General features: G+C 49.7%; 1 protein-coding gene across 1 annotated transcript in view; it reads right to left on the reverse strand.

Annotated features, from left to right (window-relative positions):
• Window positions 1-16,151, reverse strand: part of ryr1b (ryanodine receptor 1b (skeletal)) — a 66,696-nt gene that overhangs the window by 26,548 nt on the left and 23,997 nt on the right. Inside the window, 49 exon segments of the mRNA XM_030108447.1 lie at window positions 121-236; window positions 324-447; window positions 540-615; window positions 704-781; window positions 971-1,111; window positions 1,200-1,289; window positions 1,385-1,463; window positions 1,653-1,816; window positions 1,903-2,043; window positions 2,220-2,310; window positions 2,425-2,645; window positions 2,743-2,912; window positions 2,998-3,118; window positions 3,229-3,340; window positions 3,615-3,798; window positions 3,914-4,049; window positions 4,159-4,253; window positions 4,403-4,535; window positions 4,616-4,733; window positions 4,863-5,136; window positions 5,580-5,723; window positions 5,805-5,916; window positions 6,042-6,242; window positions 6,365-6,949; window positions 7,030-7,474; window positions 7,644-7,870; window positions 7,991-8,077; window positions 8,181-8,343; window positions 8,501-8,661; window positions 8,791-8,926; window positions 9,151-9,497; window positions 9,579-9,787; window positions 9,903-10,077; window positions 10,588-10,793; window positions 10,901-11,048; window positions 11,165-11,324; window positions 11,402-11,485; window positions 11,574-11,677; window positions 11,991-12,095; window positions 12,187-12,403; window positions 13,343-13,535; window positions 13,617-13,858; window positions 13,947-14,080; window positions 14,302-14,420; window positions 14,706-14,801; window positions 14,891-15,026; window positions 15,381-15,567; window positions 15,691-15,812; window positions 15,958-16,122. Of these exon segments, the coding sequence (XP_029964307.1) occupies window positions 121-236; window positions 324-447; window positions 540-615; window positions 704-781; window positions 971-1,111; window positions 1,200-1,289; window positions 1,385-1,463; window positions 1,653-1,816; window positions 1,903-2,043; window positions 2,220-2,310; window positions 2,425-2,645; window positions 2,743-2,912; window positions 2,998-3,118; window positions 3,229-3,340; window positions 3,615-3,798; window positions 3,914-4,049; window positions 4,159-4,253; window positions 4,403-4,535; window positions 4,616-4,733; window positions 4,863-5,136; window positions 5,580-5,723; window positions 5,805-5,916; window positions 6,042-6,242; window positions 6,365-6,949; window positions 7,030-7,474; window positions 7,644-7,870; window positions 7,991-8,077; window positions 8,181-8,343; window positions 8,501-8,661; window positions 8,791-8,926; window positions 9,151-9,497; window positions 9,579-9,787; window positions 9,903-10,077; window positions 10,588-10,793; window positions 10,901-11,048; window positions 11,165-11,324; window positions 11,402-11,485; window positions 11,574-11,677; window positions 11,991-12,095; window positions 12,187-12,403; window positions 13,343-13,535; window positions 13,617-13,858; window positions 13,947-14,080; window positions 14,302-14,420; window positions 14,706-14,801; window positions 14,891-15,026; window positions 15,381-15,567; window positions 15,691-15,812; window positions 15,958-16,122 (8,074 nt within the window).

The raw sequence follows: 16,151 nt of genomic DNA on the forward strand, positions 1-16,151 counted from the left end.
TTTACAATCATTGAAAAAAAATAGCTCAACCAAGATCTAAAAGCTAAAAGCGAAGGTTTACTCAGGTGCTGTGTTTTTATTATTATAAACTCTTCTGTAAAATCCATTAAAACGCTTTACCGAGATGAGCGATGAACTCCTGGGCGATGTCCATCCACTTGAGAAGCTTCTGCAGGAAGCCATAAGCGAAGCGCTTCTCGATGGAGGAAATGTCTTGTTCCATGTCCTTTAGACCCCTGAACGTAACAAGAGAGTGAAAATAACCACATCAGAGACAGACGCCTTCAGGTGACGCTCATCTGAAACGCCGAGGCGTCTGTTACCTGGTCACTGCGTATCCGTTGAGCTGGAGGAACTTGAGTAGGTCCTGAGCTTTCTCTCGGTCTCTGGCCTTCTCCTTCGCCGTCAGGGTGTCGTACGGCACAAGTAAAGGATGGGTGCCGCCGCCTAGCAGGACCACAAACCACATTTCAACTGAAGCGATGAACAATCAGCGATCAGGGAGCGTTTCAGGTGTGTGGTGGTGAACAGAGTCTCGCCTTTAGCCTGAAGCTCCAGCTTCTTCTTCCTGCCCCAGGTGTTGTGGTAGTTCTCTGCCAGCTGCTCAGCCATCGACTGCATGTGGAGGGAGGGAAAAGAGCGAGCTGCAGGTGAATGTTAAAGGAAAAAGAAGGAAGCATCGCTGCGAGAGACCGACACACACCTGCAGCTCTCTGGACAGCGCCATTCCTGCGATGTCTATCGGCTGAGGGCTGTAGCCGTGACTCGGGTCGTACGTGGCCTGAAGGCAGAAAAAACACAATTATTCTGTTTCAAAAACCCACAGACAATCAGAAGAGAGTGTGCTTTATGTTTAAACAGAAGGGAACAAGTTTATTGTAGCAATCAGTGATTTATCTGATCTTTAATAACCTTGCATGTCATTTAGTGTTTGAGGTGAAATACGAAATCCCGCTTCTCGCTGTTGTACCTGAGCAGTCTGGGAGATCTTGCGCGTGGTGGCCTTCTGCTCGACGTCTCCCTCTCCGTCCCGGGCTTTCTCCAGAGTCCACTCCCAGGCCAGCATGGCTTTGATGGATTCTTTGATGGGCCAGCGGTAGATCTCCTTATCCTGGGAAACACAATGAGACAATCTCATGATAAATATAACCAGTCAAAGATAAAACAGTTTAACAAAGGTTCAGGTGAAGAGCGCGAACCTTCTCAGAAAAGGTCTTGTACGGCCGGAGCATGGGGTGGGTCTTGGCGTTCTCGTCCAGTGTCTCTCCGTACGTCCAGTTGTTCTGGATCTGAAAATCCATGTTACCGTCATGACAAACAGCCCCTTCAAACAATAACGGCTGATCTACAGGTAACACAGATATAAACTGCTGGGTTGACTGACCTTCTCAAAAGCCCACTTGTCGTGAGTGTGTTCTGCGTACTTGTTGATGAAAGCATCCAGCCTCTCCGGGATGATGGTGCTGAGAACACATGAACTCACTTTAGTGCAGGAGTTGATCAAACCTCTAGTGTGTGTTTGTATCGTAAATGAGTTTTGTTTTATTCATGTTAAGAGGCAGTGATTGAAGAGATGAAGGCAAAGAGAATGTGAATATAACGGTCAGGCAGAATTAAGTCACATAAATGAATATTTTCCTCCCGCTGCTCACTTGGTGGTCTCTACTGGTTTGGGATCAAAGTTTCCTTCAGCATCCACTGAGGCCTTTTTCTCAGTGTGAGAGGAGTAGCTGGCGTCCACATAGTCCGGAGGGATGGCTCCTGCGATGGCGCACAGGCAGGGCATGGCGATCTTAAACAGCTCGGCATCAAATTTCTGCATTTTGAAAGAAGCAAAAGAATATCAGCGTCAAATGGAACACGTATGAGAAAGTGAGAAATGTCACGAGACTTATCGCTGACCTTGTGTGCCAACGATTCAAAGATTCCCCAGAAGAGTTTCCGGGAGAGATGCAGCTCCTCCTCAGAGGTCACACCGAAGTTTGCCCATCCATTTGGCAAACAGTAGTACTTCCAGCAGCGCTCATAGTGATTGGTTAAAAGCTGAAACAACATGGTGGAGTGAAACATTGAGAAACTGTTCACGAGGGTTGTGCAAAGTCTGCTCCTACCAGTAAAACTGAGAAAAAATATTAAAAGTTTATCCTCTGCTTCGATAGTTGTCTAAAAAGTCCCTTTTTAAAGAGTCGAAAAAGTCCTCAAATAAACGTGAGTCAAACCTTGAGGGGCATCTTTGCGTATTCATTGAGGATGGGCACATCGAACACCAGCCGTCTGAGCAGATGCTGCAGCATCGAGGGTCGCAGGTACCTGTGAATGTCATCAAAACACTTCATCAGCAGCGTTCAAGGCCTCAGTTTCAGCAAAGGTTTGTTTGGATGAAGTGAAACTCTCGGATGAAGGTGGAGTGAGGCCGGTACGGACTTGCAGAGCGACATCAGGCACTCCTCGATCACGTCCCTCTGGGCTTTGGTGAGGGCTCGGCCTCGGGACAGGCGGTAAATGGTGTGCAGCATGGAGTCGATCATGATGGCCCGGTGGTCCGTTCCCGCAAACAGCGGCGCGCACTTGGTGAGCAGCGGCAGCACAGCTGAACACAGGTAGCGGTTCAGCGCCAGGGCCATCTCAGTTGTGCTGAACGCCACCTACAGTGAAGGAAGAAGACAAAAAAAAACTGCTTAAAATGCAAAGACGTGAAAAAAAACATGTTCTCTGTTGTTTCTGAGTGTGTTTTCCACTCACCGTATCAAGAGAAGCAGCAGCTCTCATGTCAGGGAGGAAGCCGACCTCCAGCACATGAAGCAGGAAGTCCTGGTTCTCAATGCCGTACACTCTGTCCAGGAACAGCACCATGGACGCCTTGTGGTCTGGCACAAAGCTGGCAGACATTTTTGGCTCAATAATCTGCCCGTCTGTGGTGTGGGGAGATGAAATGGCTTTATGCAGCAGAACGGCAGTAACTGTACGCTTAAACAGAAGATCATGCATGAATCGAACCTTTTCCGTAGGCGGGAATCTGCACAGGCAGACTGATGACTCCCACCAGGTCCTCGATGGGGACCAGAGACCTCAGGATGGCCCTGATTCTCAAAGCTTCACCTTTCCCTGCTTGGATCAGCTGCGGATATAAAAAAGACAGACTTCATGAATCAAACTCCAGCTCATCAGCCAGCAGCGTCACAGATATTGTGAACAGAAAGGAGGTCTGTCTGAAGCCGCTCTACTCACGTGCATCTCAGGAGCGCAGCGACCCAGCAGATCGATGAGGGCCGAGTAGAAGGACATGATGGCGTTTCCCAGGTGCACACGGTTCTCCTCTTGCTGCTCCTCACCTCCAAACCTGCCAATCGGCAAAACAATCCCGTTAATGGAAGCAACGAGGCGTGGAGAGATGTGAGCAGACTGCCCCCGCCTCTCTGAAATGCAGCCACGTTGTCAGTTTTTATCTTTCAAAACTTATCATCGCTATCGATTGCAGTGCAGACTCTGTCGTGGTTCTCGGTGATAAACAGATTTGTCAATGTTGAATTTCATTCTTTACTGAATTGATGACTGTAGCTGAATCAGGCTTATTTAAATGGTCTTTCTCACTGCACTGGTCCTCCCACACGCACATGAAACGCCTGTCCTTCTTGACAGTGGGTCCGTCTCTGGCCGGATCCTCGGAGATCTTGATGGCATCTTCCATGGCGGCCAGCAGACCGTTGCCGCCCTCTCCCCTCAGGGCCGGGCCGAAGCACTCGGGGCGGCGGATGAGCAGACGGACCACAACGTTGGCGTTCTCCTCCACGCTCTCTCCTGAGCGGAGCAGGAGGGAAACATCAGTCAGAGCTGCTGCCTGCTTATCTAGACCAGCTGGGGAAGTTACAGTTTGGGGAAAAAAGATGGCAGGAAACTGAGAACGATGACTGACCGTTCACAAAAACGGCAAAGCGGAGGAAATCCAGGTAACGCTCTCCTCCGCAGGGGTTCCAGCCGATGTCCGGGTAGCCCTTCGACAGGAGCATCGGACACATCTGGAGTCCACAGCCGGCCAGGTACGTCACCACCTACGCCACCACACACACGACAGGGACGACAAGACACCTGTAAACAATCAGCCCTGTCTAACCAAGCGCCCATCTCGTGGCTTTATAGTCATGATTTATGTTCTCGAACCATTTCCAGGTCCTGCTCCTGCAAAGCCAGAGCCAGTTCATTGTTGTCGATGCAGGAGGCTGCAGCAACATCAAGAGGTGTGGAGCCGCGCATGCCTGCAGAAAACAAAAACACATTGAAAAAAAACATTTTGATTTTGTTATTTGGTGTAGTTTAAATGTAAAAATAATCAATTAAAACAAATTGATGAAATGAAGCCTGATGTAGAGCCCAGTATGGAGTGCAGTGGGCGACGGACACTGACCCAAACCGATGCCGCTGTTCTGCAGCAGGTAACTCAGGTGGTCAAACATGGAGCGCTGGTTCTGCCGGCTGATGCGACAGAAGTAACACAGGAAACGACAGCAGTTGGTCACCATTTGAGGGAAGCGGATTTCCTGAAAGAGAGAAAGAAAAAAAAACTCTTGAAGCAGGTTCCTGCAAGTGAAAGAGGATAAAAAGAAACGTTCAGTGTTACCTTGGAGTCTCCACCTCCACCCAACACGTTGACCATGACCTCCATGACAGTCTCATGCATCCCCAGAGCTCTCATCAGATTGGGGTGCTGGTAGAACACTTTATTGTTCATGATGTTCCTGCGAAAACACAGCAAGAACATGCACACTCCAGGAAGACAGGTCCAGAAGAAAACACAGATTAAGTGTATATACAAACACTTAAAGTTTTCTATCCTTTAACTTTCAACTCGTCACCCTCAAACTGACCCGATGCTCTGAATCATGAGCCGCTCCTCCTCGGGACCCATCTGGACGATGAGCAGCGAGCGGATCTGTCCCAGGCACTCCAGGAGGTCCATGGTGTCCTGGACCGACACGGCGTTGATTGAGTAGGCTTTGGGCAGCGCCCGGGTCAGCTCGCCGAGGCCGTCGTACTGCCTGTGGAGGAGGCTGAACATCAGACGCACCAGCTCCGGGTTCTGAATGAAGGACTCCTGGGCCCAGTGGATCATGGTGTGGGAGATCAGCTCCTGCAGGGTGCCTGCGTCAGGCAGGCACAAAACAAACAAACAAACAAACAAACATCAAAACGACAAAACAGCAAATCTGCCAGTGCATCATATATACTGTGACTTCCTGTTTCTACTAGGAGGACCGAGTTAGTTTAGAGCCAATGAAGTGCTACTGAGCCAGCAAACAGGACCGTAGTGACATTATAACAGAGTCGTTCTTTACTGGAAACAACAGCCTTGAACAATGCTGATGCTAAAGCTGATAGTCGGTTCAATAAGCAGGATCGAAAAACACAGCAGCTCTGCAGCAACTGGTTTCATACACAAAAGTTCCATAATGACCAGATTGAAACTACATAATAACTATATATTATGATTAATTAGACTGGTAATGAGAAAGGAATTAGCTTTGCGCATGACTTACAAAGTCTTAATCCCAACATGAAACATTTCACTTAGCCGTTGGTCTCACTTGGTTTTGGTTCCTCTTCAGCTTCAGGCTTCTCATCCTCTTTCTTCATCCTCAAACTCTTAATCTTGTCAACCAGGCTGAAGAGTCTCCCCCTGAGTGAGGTGTCCACCTCCTCCTCCTCCGCCTCCTCCTCAATATGGATTCCTGTGAATGAAGACAGAAAACAGGATGTAAAACACAAATCAAGTCTGAGGAAGACGAAAGAACGCAGAGAGATCGTCTCACCGCAGTGAAGCAGGAGGTCGTTGTGGAACTTTTCCAGGGTGTCTCGCACCTCCTCGGGCACCGGACACTCCTCAACCTCAGGACCGTGCTTGAAGTTGGTCAGCAAAAGTACCTAAAAGTACCGTAAAGTGCACTTTTTAGTGTTTGAGGTGACACAAAGGCTTATTAAATCATCAAAATCAGTTGAGAAGCCAAACTGATAACCTTCTAGATGTTTCTGGAAGGAGTGTTTAGTACCTGGTCTTGTGGCGGTGAGCGAAACTCTCGTGTCCTTCTTGCCGTCTCGGCAGCCGACATGGTGAAGGCCCTCATTAGCAGATTGTAACGGACGCGCTGGTTTTTCTGAATGTTGTGGACGAACTCGTCAGAGTACGCCACGATGGCCTCCACCCGGTGCCTCAGCTCGCAGTCGCAGAAGTACTGCAGGAGTGTGCACATCTGAAGGGAGGAGAGACCGGGAGGATCAATCAGTCAGAGGATTTCCACGAACTGTAAGTCATCAAGGAGCAGAATAAAGCTGAAGGTAGAACAGGTGGTGAGAGTTGAGAGACGACCCTGACCTGCAGTTTGACAGATTCTGGAAGCTTCATCTGGAGGAGCCCTTCCTCCAGACCCTCCTCTTCCTCTTTTGCTTCTGCTTCCACTGCCTCTGCCTCCTTCTCCTCCTCGGCTTTCTCTCCATCCACCTTTCCCTCCTTGGCCTCGCCCTCCTCTTTCTCGCCCTCCTCGGCCTCCTCCTTCGGCTCAGCCTGCTCCGCCTCCGCCTCTTCTTTCTCCGCCTCTTTTGGCTCCTCCTCCACCTCCTCGCCGACCCCTTCATCCTCCAGCTCGGCCTCTTCCTCCTCCTCCTCTAAGTCCTCGTCCTTCTCCTCCTCCTCTTCCTCGGCGGCTGCGCCCTCCTCGGCCTTCCCGCCCTCCTCCTCCTCCTCCTCCTCCTCCTTGCCGCTGAACACGTTGGGGTCGATCATTTTGAGGATGTGCTTGGAGTCCTCGTCGTTGAAGATGCCCATGATGAGCAGGGTGCTGATCAGCTTCAGGATGGGGACGAAGTGGAACTCCACACTGCCTCCCACCGGATCGCGCATGGCCTGGCTGCCGTCGAGGACGGCCTCCGTCAGCATGCTGATGGCTCTCGTCTTCAGCTCCTGTGGACGCAGGAAGTGATCAGCAAAAGGCAACAGAGATAACAGCGGATATCAGACGTACTCTGGCTTCTGCTTCTCACCTGCAGAGGGAAGATGGGGCTCAGCGTGTACAGATCGGGGTCTGTGCCGACAAAGTTGATGGATGAGAAATGCAGCTTCGGCCGTAAGCATGTGGTGAGGCCGACACCGGGAAGGGAGTGGGCCTTCTTCACGTCCGGATACAGGTTAATGCTGAGCGTCTCCTCGGTCATGGGGACGATGAACTCCCGGTTGGTGCCCAAACGCGCCCGTTTGGCTGATTCCAGGTGGATGCTGATGAGCAGGTCATAGTAGCCGCTGCGCAGAGGCCCGGGGAGGTACGTGTTCTCGATGGCGTAGAAAAGCTGGGACTCGTCGACGTGGCTGCACAGGGCGTGAGCCACGCGGTTGTTTCCGAGAGCGCAGACGGCACAGTAGAGCATGAGGGTGTGATAGTGGAACTTCATCAGATCCTGCCGCTCTGACAGCTCCAGGATGTCAATGCACCTGGAGAGAGAGCGACGGCACAGAGATGGTTACTGATAGCAACGATTCATACACAAAGTGTGGTTTAACAGCAAAATGTTGATCTCAATTCTTTTTTCTCTTCCAATTCTAAACACACTGAGGTGGAAGAGTGACAGCTGAGACCCTGCAGCCTGCCTGACCGCCCTACCTGTTCTCCTCGGGGATGTGCAGCGCCATCATGATGAGGGGTTCGGTGCACTCCACCATCCAGCCCAGCCGCTCGCTCACCCGGCCCACCTCCGGGTTGAGGAAGTGATTGGGCATGCGGCTCCAGATGACCGGTCTCAGCATCTGGACGTCCAGCCTGGGGGGGCACTGGGGGACCGGGTTCTTGCGTTCGCTGCGGAACATGGCCGCTGAGATGGGCATGATGTTCTGATGCAGGAGAGACGGAGACATCTTGCCAATCATCCTGTTTTCTGCTTTAATGTAACCACTGGCATCTAGTCAAGTTTTAAACAACCCTCCCCTTTAATTCTAGCACTTATGTCTGACCTTGAGTTTTCCCAGCTCCAGCTGTGCCATATTCTGACTGGACGGCTGGATGAAGACGGCGGGGAACAGCTTGGTGTTTGGCTCCACCTGAAAAGACAAATCTTTAATTTCACAGCTGCACACTGACTTAACTGCTCCAGACCCGTGAGGATAGAACAGCATAAACCTAAGAGACCGCACGTGTTCTCACCTGGTAGAAGGTGTTGATCTCCTTCCCGTTGGCGGTGAAGGTCATGAGACCCGTTGCCAGGTCGACCAGGCAGCCGACCACCATGTCCTCCTGGCTGAAGCGCGTCTGCTGATTGCTGACCAGGTCTCCTCCCCACACCATGTAGCAATTGCTGTGCTTCATACTGCAAAAGTGTCAGAAAACACACTGCAAAGTCAGAGAAAACGTAAAGACGAGAACAAACAGGAATTTAAAGTGCATCATGAAATCAGCATTATCAGGAGTTTTGCTAAGAATGTTGTGTAAAGAATTTCTCTCTGGTAAAACTCGGTCTAAGTTACCTGTCATGTATGTTTCCTTTGTCATCTCCCACAGTGAGCGTGACACTGCGCACCTTCGAGAGGTCAAAGGTGGGGTCGAACTGATGGTAATCCGGAGTGACCCACCCGACCCACACGCCTGAGGGCTCCTGCCCGGCGAAGATCCTCACAGAGTAGTAATACTGACAGCAGGAACGCAGCACAGAACGTCATTAGATGCTTTTAATGAAACATTTAAAAGCAGCCCCATTGGAACATCTAAAGACGGCAGACTACTGGAGCTGAAATGACAGATATCAAGGTGTTCTCACGGTGGTGGTGCTGAGGATGATTTCAGGGTCGTCTCTGTCATCGGGCACCACGTCCTCCTCCAGACGGGGGACCGACGGGGGGGCGGGAGGAGGCGCAAGAGGAGTCATGGCTGCCTTCTTAGCTTTGGAGAAAAATCTAATGAACGCAGGAAAATAAAGAATATTCTCTTAGAACTTCATTAATAACAAATAAACACCTGGAGGAAAACACAAAGCAACTCAAATGCAGAAAAAACAGGTCGACTAGTTTACAGAATAAACTGCAGGCAGCAGAAAGCGACATGTGGACTGGTTCCCTGAGTAATCATGTGCTCCTTCATGACTCTGGACGTGTTCCTGTGAACTCTGACCCCAGCTCACCCTCGTTTCTTTCCCTTCTCGGAGGCTGTGTCCTTCTCATTTTCCACAGTGACCTCCTTCGGCACGGACGGCTCCTTCTTTTCCTCCTCTTGCTCCTTGCGACTGGCGGACTTTTTCAAGACTTCGAACTCGGAGTCGGGCTCCACCACCACGACCTCCTCCTCGGGAATGGTGAGGGCCCGGGTGAGAGGAGTGGTGCCTGCTGGGATCTTGAAGGTCTCGTGGAACTGGACCGGCATGCTGAGCCTGAGGAACATCATGTCGGTGTTGGCGTTCTGCGAGCCGAAGGTTTTGTGAGTGAGCTTGAGGCAGGGAGCGCTGTCCACTGTCCCATCCACACGGGAGACCTGCAGAAGAAGACGGTTCAATTCCCTGACTTCACCGCTCTCCCTTTCCTGAACAGTGAATATATCTCACTCATGCTTTACCTCAATATGGTTGTGATCGGTGGGGACAGGCACAAACTGGGGCAGGCTCTTACTGAACCACATGGTAATGTCACGCTTCATATTGATGGCAAAAGGTTCGAATCCTTCCTGCAGACCACAGATAGCAAAATAGCGGAGGCTGCTGACGTTCTGGCCCAGGTTGATCCGTCCGACCTGAGAGAGGCCCAGAGCGCAGACGGGGATGAAACCTGATGGGATGAAACCACAGAAAACGAGAATGTAAAAGCTCGGTCAAATAAAGGAATACCTTCTAACCCACGCATGCTCATCACATGAGTTTACAACAAAGTAAATAACTCTCACCTTCACCAATCTCAATGTCCTTAAAGGCCATTTCTGATCCGGAGTCGCTGATCAGCATTTCACCGTTGAGTGTGAACATGATGTTCATCTCAGTCAGGTCGATCATGCACCCGACGACGTCCCCAGACTGCCACTGGCGGCCGAACGGCTCATTACCGATGTGCCATCTTTGAGCCTGAAAACATCAGTGAAAAACGATAAATAACTTCAGACTTCCTCAGAGACAGAGAGAGACAGTAAAGTCAGACCGTCGCATGGCACTGTGGGGTTTTTGTGTTATTCAAATACTGACATTTTGAACGAATCCTATTCTTCTATCTCAGATGTTTTCTATGTGTGAAAATAAGTTGTATTGAATGTGATTTACTTTGAATCAAGGCACGTCGGTCACTACACAAAACAAAAAGGGAAATGAGGATTGACTTTAAAAGGTAAATTAGTTCAAATTAATCTGAATCTCATTTCTTTGAGTTTCAACATTTCTCGACACATCTTATATCCTGAACAGGTCATTCATTCAATCGGAAATGAAATGAAATGGAGTGAAACTAATTTACACAGCAAGAAGACTGAGCTTTCATTCTCCCACACCCTGAGAGACATCTGAGCTCCATCTCCACCACAGAAGTCTGACGTCTGTACCAAGGCTAACTCAGAGGAGTCGAATCGAAAGCTGCGGACTGACCTTGTTGCCATTGAAGACGTAGGCCAGCTCGTCTGCTCCCAGCTCAGTGTCTGAGCGGACGTGAGGACGAGCCCAGCCCACCCTCATCTCCCCGGTGGTCACCGCCTCAAACTCAAAGTACCATTTCCCCTGAGTGACGGCGTACGACTTCTCCGCCCTGAAGATTCGCACTTTGTCCCCCCGGGTGTTCTCAAGGCCGTGGCCAGCTGCAGACGGCAACACATGGGAGCGAGGTCTTGTTAGCTGGGTGCTGCAGGATTAAAGGAATTGCACACCATTCTACATTCAGTGCAGACATGATGAAGGGACTCACAGCTCTCCTGGTCTGGAGGCTCGATGTTGTAGCCGTAGCCGATGAGAGTGCGGACGGCGTTGTTGACGCTGTCTCGGTTGGTTTTCTTGGTTCTCTCGTCCAGAAGGTTGTAAGGTACCAGACGAGGGTTTCGCTTATTAAAGATGTCCTGAGAAGCATTGGAATATAAACATTAAGAAAAATAATGTGTGAAAAGAAGATTAAACATGACAAAGAAATCAAACATTTTATAAGAGCAGTGGGTAAACATGAAGGAACAGTCACCTGCACGATGCTGTAGGTCCATCCTTGTCGTACCCGGTCTCTTGCCCAGACATTATGTCCATTTTCTGCCAATTTCTCCACCAGCTGGTTTTGGTTTGGAGTCAGTTTGACATGGCTGAGGTCGAGGGGGGCAGGCTTGTATCCGTTGCTCATCACATAGCTGGAGGACGGGCAGTCTGGATGTTAGATACAGATTCATTTGAAGAGATTAAGACAGAAACGTCTTTGTCTCCTTACGTCTTGGGGAGCTTGATTTTCTTGAGATTCTCCTCTGCTTTCTCATCACCCATACCAACATGGCAACCCAGCGCCAGCAGAGTCCTGAAAGAGCACACGAAGGCAGGAATCACCAATCGTGTCTGGAAACACAGACTGCTCCTCAAACTCACAGCCTCGGCCAGAAGCTCACTTCAGAGTCTCTCCAGACATCTGCAGGTTGTAGTTCCTCTCCGGCTCAGGCAGACTTTGGAAGTCTACCAAACATGGATGGAGCTTCTTGTTGTCGTCCCTGAACTGTGACGGAGATGGAAGCCTGTTACTCAAAACTACAGATGTCAGATCCTTCATGCTTTATTTCTTGTGCTACATTAATCTTTTCGTGAAAGACTGTGACAAGTTTAGGATTCCAGTTTTCGCACTGCAATACTCCAATACAAAGCAGAGAGGGAGGGGCTGCAATTGGCCCACCAGCCAAATTTCCAAAAATGAATATACAAGCAAGTTGTGTTTTCTGACTCTACATGAAGGTTTGATCCGACGCTGCACGGTGAGGAAGTGGTCAGCAGTCTCGCTCTATAGTAACACATTTCTCGCGACTGAAACTCACAGTCCCGTAAGTCCAGCCCTGCTCGATGCGAGTGATGGCCCACAGCTCGTGAATGTTCTCGGCCAGCTTCTCTCTGATGCGCTCCAAGTGGGGCGGCAACACGATCTGGAAGTCAGCAAAACAAAGGGAGGCTCAGACCACGCACGCTTCTCGTTGTGTGACCCCCCCCATGGGATTTCTCTTTCCGGGCGTTTACCTGGACGGTGTCCACCGGGCAGGGGGTGAAGGAGGTGTGTGTCAGGGACAGGGTCGGACCCAGAAGGTTTCGCACGCCGTTGAAGTCGTGCTTGTACTCCTTGATGGGCTCGATGCGCATCCTCTCACGGGGCAGCAGGGCCTCGTAGCAAGGGGCGTACCCGGGGGGGGGCATGAACTTGAAGTCGCCGTGACGACCACCGAGGAGGAACCGAGCCCTGAAGAGACAGGAACAGAAGCCCGATCCGTTGTTCACCCGACACTTTCTTTTATATACTACTGAAGGTATTTATGACAGCGGTGCATTGATCTTTATGAGACGTGTAATAAAAACACATTGATTTAATCTCTGAGGAAGTTACTGAGCTTGTTTCCCATGAGCGCTCCATAAACCTCATCTCACCACTACAAGAGACCAGCGGAGATAAAGCCGCCCTGATCTCTCTGATCAGCACTGATCATTTAGCAGTTTGAGGCATTATTTAAAGGTTATAAACCATAAGCAGTGAATATATCTACATATGTTTCATCTGTCTGAAAGCTGATGAAATAAAAGACATCTAATAACGTCCTAATGCATGAATAAACAGTTGAACCAGCCTTTATGCTTCAGTGCACTGCATGGCTGTTTGGCACACTGATTCATTGTTGCACCACCTCAATGCAACACAAAAATTACCGTGATAAAGAAGCCACACTTGAGGAGATGAGTGTTAGTTAGGCTTGTGATTAGTGAAACAGCATTTGCTTAATGATTACTGTGAGGCAATCAGGTTTTACTCTTTTGTTCATGGAGCTGTAGGCATAACCCAGAGTGCACCGGAGGGGAATATAGATTACATTTTCAACACGTCAGCAGCCTCACAGCGCTTCACAGTGTTACAATCACCCTTCACCACACACTGACACAATACACCGACGGCAGCGAGGGGTTTATTATCTTGCCCAAGGGCACTTGGCTTTCTGGAGAGGCTGGATTGAATCTGTCCTCCAAGTTCTCATGCATGTACAATATTTTTAACAAATTGCCTTGCTGTGAAGCATTTATCAACCTCAGCTTTTACCCTACAATATTTTTTTTTTATCTGGATGTGTTGTCTGTTAAATCAATAAGAAGAAAGACATGAGGGCGCACGCTTTGTTTCTGCTGCCCTTACTTGACTCCTGCAGAGAAGCTGATGACCGGAAAGAAGAGGCCGTCCACGTTGAAGTTCTCAAACATGCCCTGGACCGGGTGGCCATTGATGCGGAAGGAGATGCTGGGCACGCTCAGATCCAGACAGCAGCTGACCACGTCGTCCGCGGCCAGCGTGTGCGCGCTGGGCGAAGCCACCTGGCGGGCGACGGTGCCTGACGGACCGAGCGGAGAGCAAAGAGGTCAGAAGACGACCGACAGCAACAGAGCGAGCGGCCGAGTGAAAGAGCTTCTACCTGACCACAGGTGTAGGCCGTCGAAGCCGTAGGAGTAGAGGTCGTCTCCCACACCGTTGCCCCCCCAGCCCTCTCCTCCTCCGGGGTAGGGGCTGTACCCCTCCGTCATGGCCCACCCGACCCGCAGGTGGCTGGCCTGCGCCGTCACAAAGGGCTCCACGTAATCCACCATCATCTCATAGTACCACTTCTTATACTGCGTGGAGCCCTCGCACGTTCCCAGGAATATGTTGGGCCTCACACTGAGCACAGACGACACAGAAACTCAGCAGCGTGTTCTCAACAAAGACACATTAAATCAACTCACAGGGGAAACTAGCAGCGGTTTACCTGGTGACGTAGTTTACGATGTTGGTCTGCAGCAGGAGGTCACGACCCGGCAGCAGGTTTTCAGTGATGAGGTTTTGGTTGGACCTCACAGCGACACCGTTACACACACAGAGAGAGCGCAGGACGTCCAGCACCTGAAGGCAAGAGGAGGACAAACACTGCGCTCATCCGTCCGTCTGGAGAACCAAACCAATCCACCCCCCAGAGAGTCACCATGAAACCAAGTCATTCAGAGGAGAAACCTTAATTAAGACTGGTTGAATATTTCAAACCATCCCAGGCACAGGGGGAACACCAAGCTGATTGAACTGCTGCAGCCTTCTCTTTATATTAGGAGCGATGCGGGAGGACAGACCTTGTGGTTTCGTCCATGTTTATCCAGGAGTGAGATGATGGATTTAATGTGGTTCTCCTGAATGATGTTCAAAACCTCGGGGCTTTCAATCAGAACACAGTACAGCACCTCCAGGATACCTACAAACCAAGGATATTATCAAATATTAATATACTTTTAAAGATATCATATTAAGAATTAGCCGAGACAATCTGTAAGTGAAAAAGAACAAAACAACAGCGACTGATCTCTATAAGTTTTGTGCTCAATTTACACTTTGATTTCCTCTTGAAGATCCCAGAAGCTCAGTACAGATAAAGCACAATAAACGAAGAACGATCCTAAAAGCAGTTACTGTTCTGGAAAGCTCAGCTCTGACTGCATGCCGGACTTTATCAGGGAAAAGACGGCGGCCCATCAGATACCGGAGGAGGCCTCCAGACGGTCCAGCTTGCTGACCAGCCAGTCCAGGTTGTCGCAGAATAAAGCACAGTTGGAACGGTTCCCTCTGATTAGAGAAGCTGTGGGACGTAAACACAGACAGATTACTCATCCGTTGCTTCGTTCAACAGAACAGCGATATAGCTTTCGTTCATATTTCTTCATTTACCCAGCAACTCATAGAGCAGGTTGACGATCTCCTTCCAGGACTCTGCTGCTTCCTCTCCAGCAAATTCAGAGAAGTGGGCAGCAGTGTTGTACACATTCAGGCGGTCGATACACTCCAGAACAATGGTGATCATTCCCTAATGATGGAAAACACAGATAATGGATAGAGCACTGGATTCCATTAGATTTGGCAGTAATGTAAAACATATGTGCAAGACTAGTGAAATATGCTATTTGTTTTGCAGTATTTCAGTAGCTTGATTTTGCATTTTTTTTGCATTTTCTGGTTGACTAATGCCACACTGGTGTGTGTTTGTTATTTCTGTGTCCAAAATAGAGTGTGCTTTAAAATTCAACTGAACCTAACCAAGGAAAAATACAGTTGGAGTCGTACTGAGTCATACTCATGTACTGCATATAAAACAAGATTGACTATCAATACATTAAAAAAGAGTGAATTGATGACAGAGACAGAGACATGTGCACATTACCTCCTCTTGGAAGAGGTTCTGACGGTTGCGGAGGGAGCGGAGCTTGGTCTGCTTCTCCTCGTGCTCCAGCTCCTCCTCGGGGGGACGAAAGTAGAAGATGAGATCCTGGAGAGAGAGGATGACGCCCTCCAGAGGAAGAGACACCGCCACCGGCGACTTGCTCTTCATGCTCAGGGAATCCAAACCCCTGGAGACACAAAGAGATGCACAATAAGTCGAAGTTAAAAAATATATATATATGTATTGCATCCTCTGAAAAATCTCTGGATTCTCCCAGACTCACAAACAGTTCGGTGCTGGTTATTCTTACTTGATGAACTGCCTGAAGAGGCCTGTGGTGCTGTAAATCATTCGAGCAGCCTGGGACTCTTCAGTTTGGGAGCGGGATACAGTCAGTGCATCGTCCATGTGACCTTCTTGGTGAAGAATAACCTGAAGACGACCATCAGATCATCATATCACAATATGATTCCACATCTGTCTCCGTCTGTCTCCTGTGAGGTCCTGGTAAATATCAAGTGATTCAGCTGCTTTATTAAGATGCCTCCACCTTAGTTCCCCCAACATCGACTCTTACCTTCCTCTTCATCATTCCCAAACGAGCAGCTTTGGCGTCCAGCGCGGCGTACGTGAGCCACAGGCCCGTGGACACATGCTGCACGAAGCACATGGACTCTCCGTACTTGATCTCGGGAATGCCCATGCCCTCCACGTCGCGCTTCTGAGCCACCTCCACCTTCTCCTGCTCGGGGGTGCAGAAAGCAGCGGGTG

This window comes from Salarias fasciatus, chromosome 14 (genome assembly GCF_902148845.1).
Source record: "Salarias fasciatus chromosome 14, fSalaFa1.1, whole genome shotgun sequence".
Lineage (NCBI taxonomy): Eukaryota > Metazoa > Chordata > Actinopteri > Blenniiformes > Blenniidae > Salarias > Salarias fasciatus.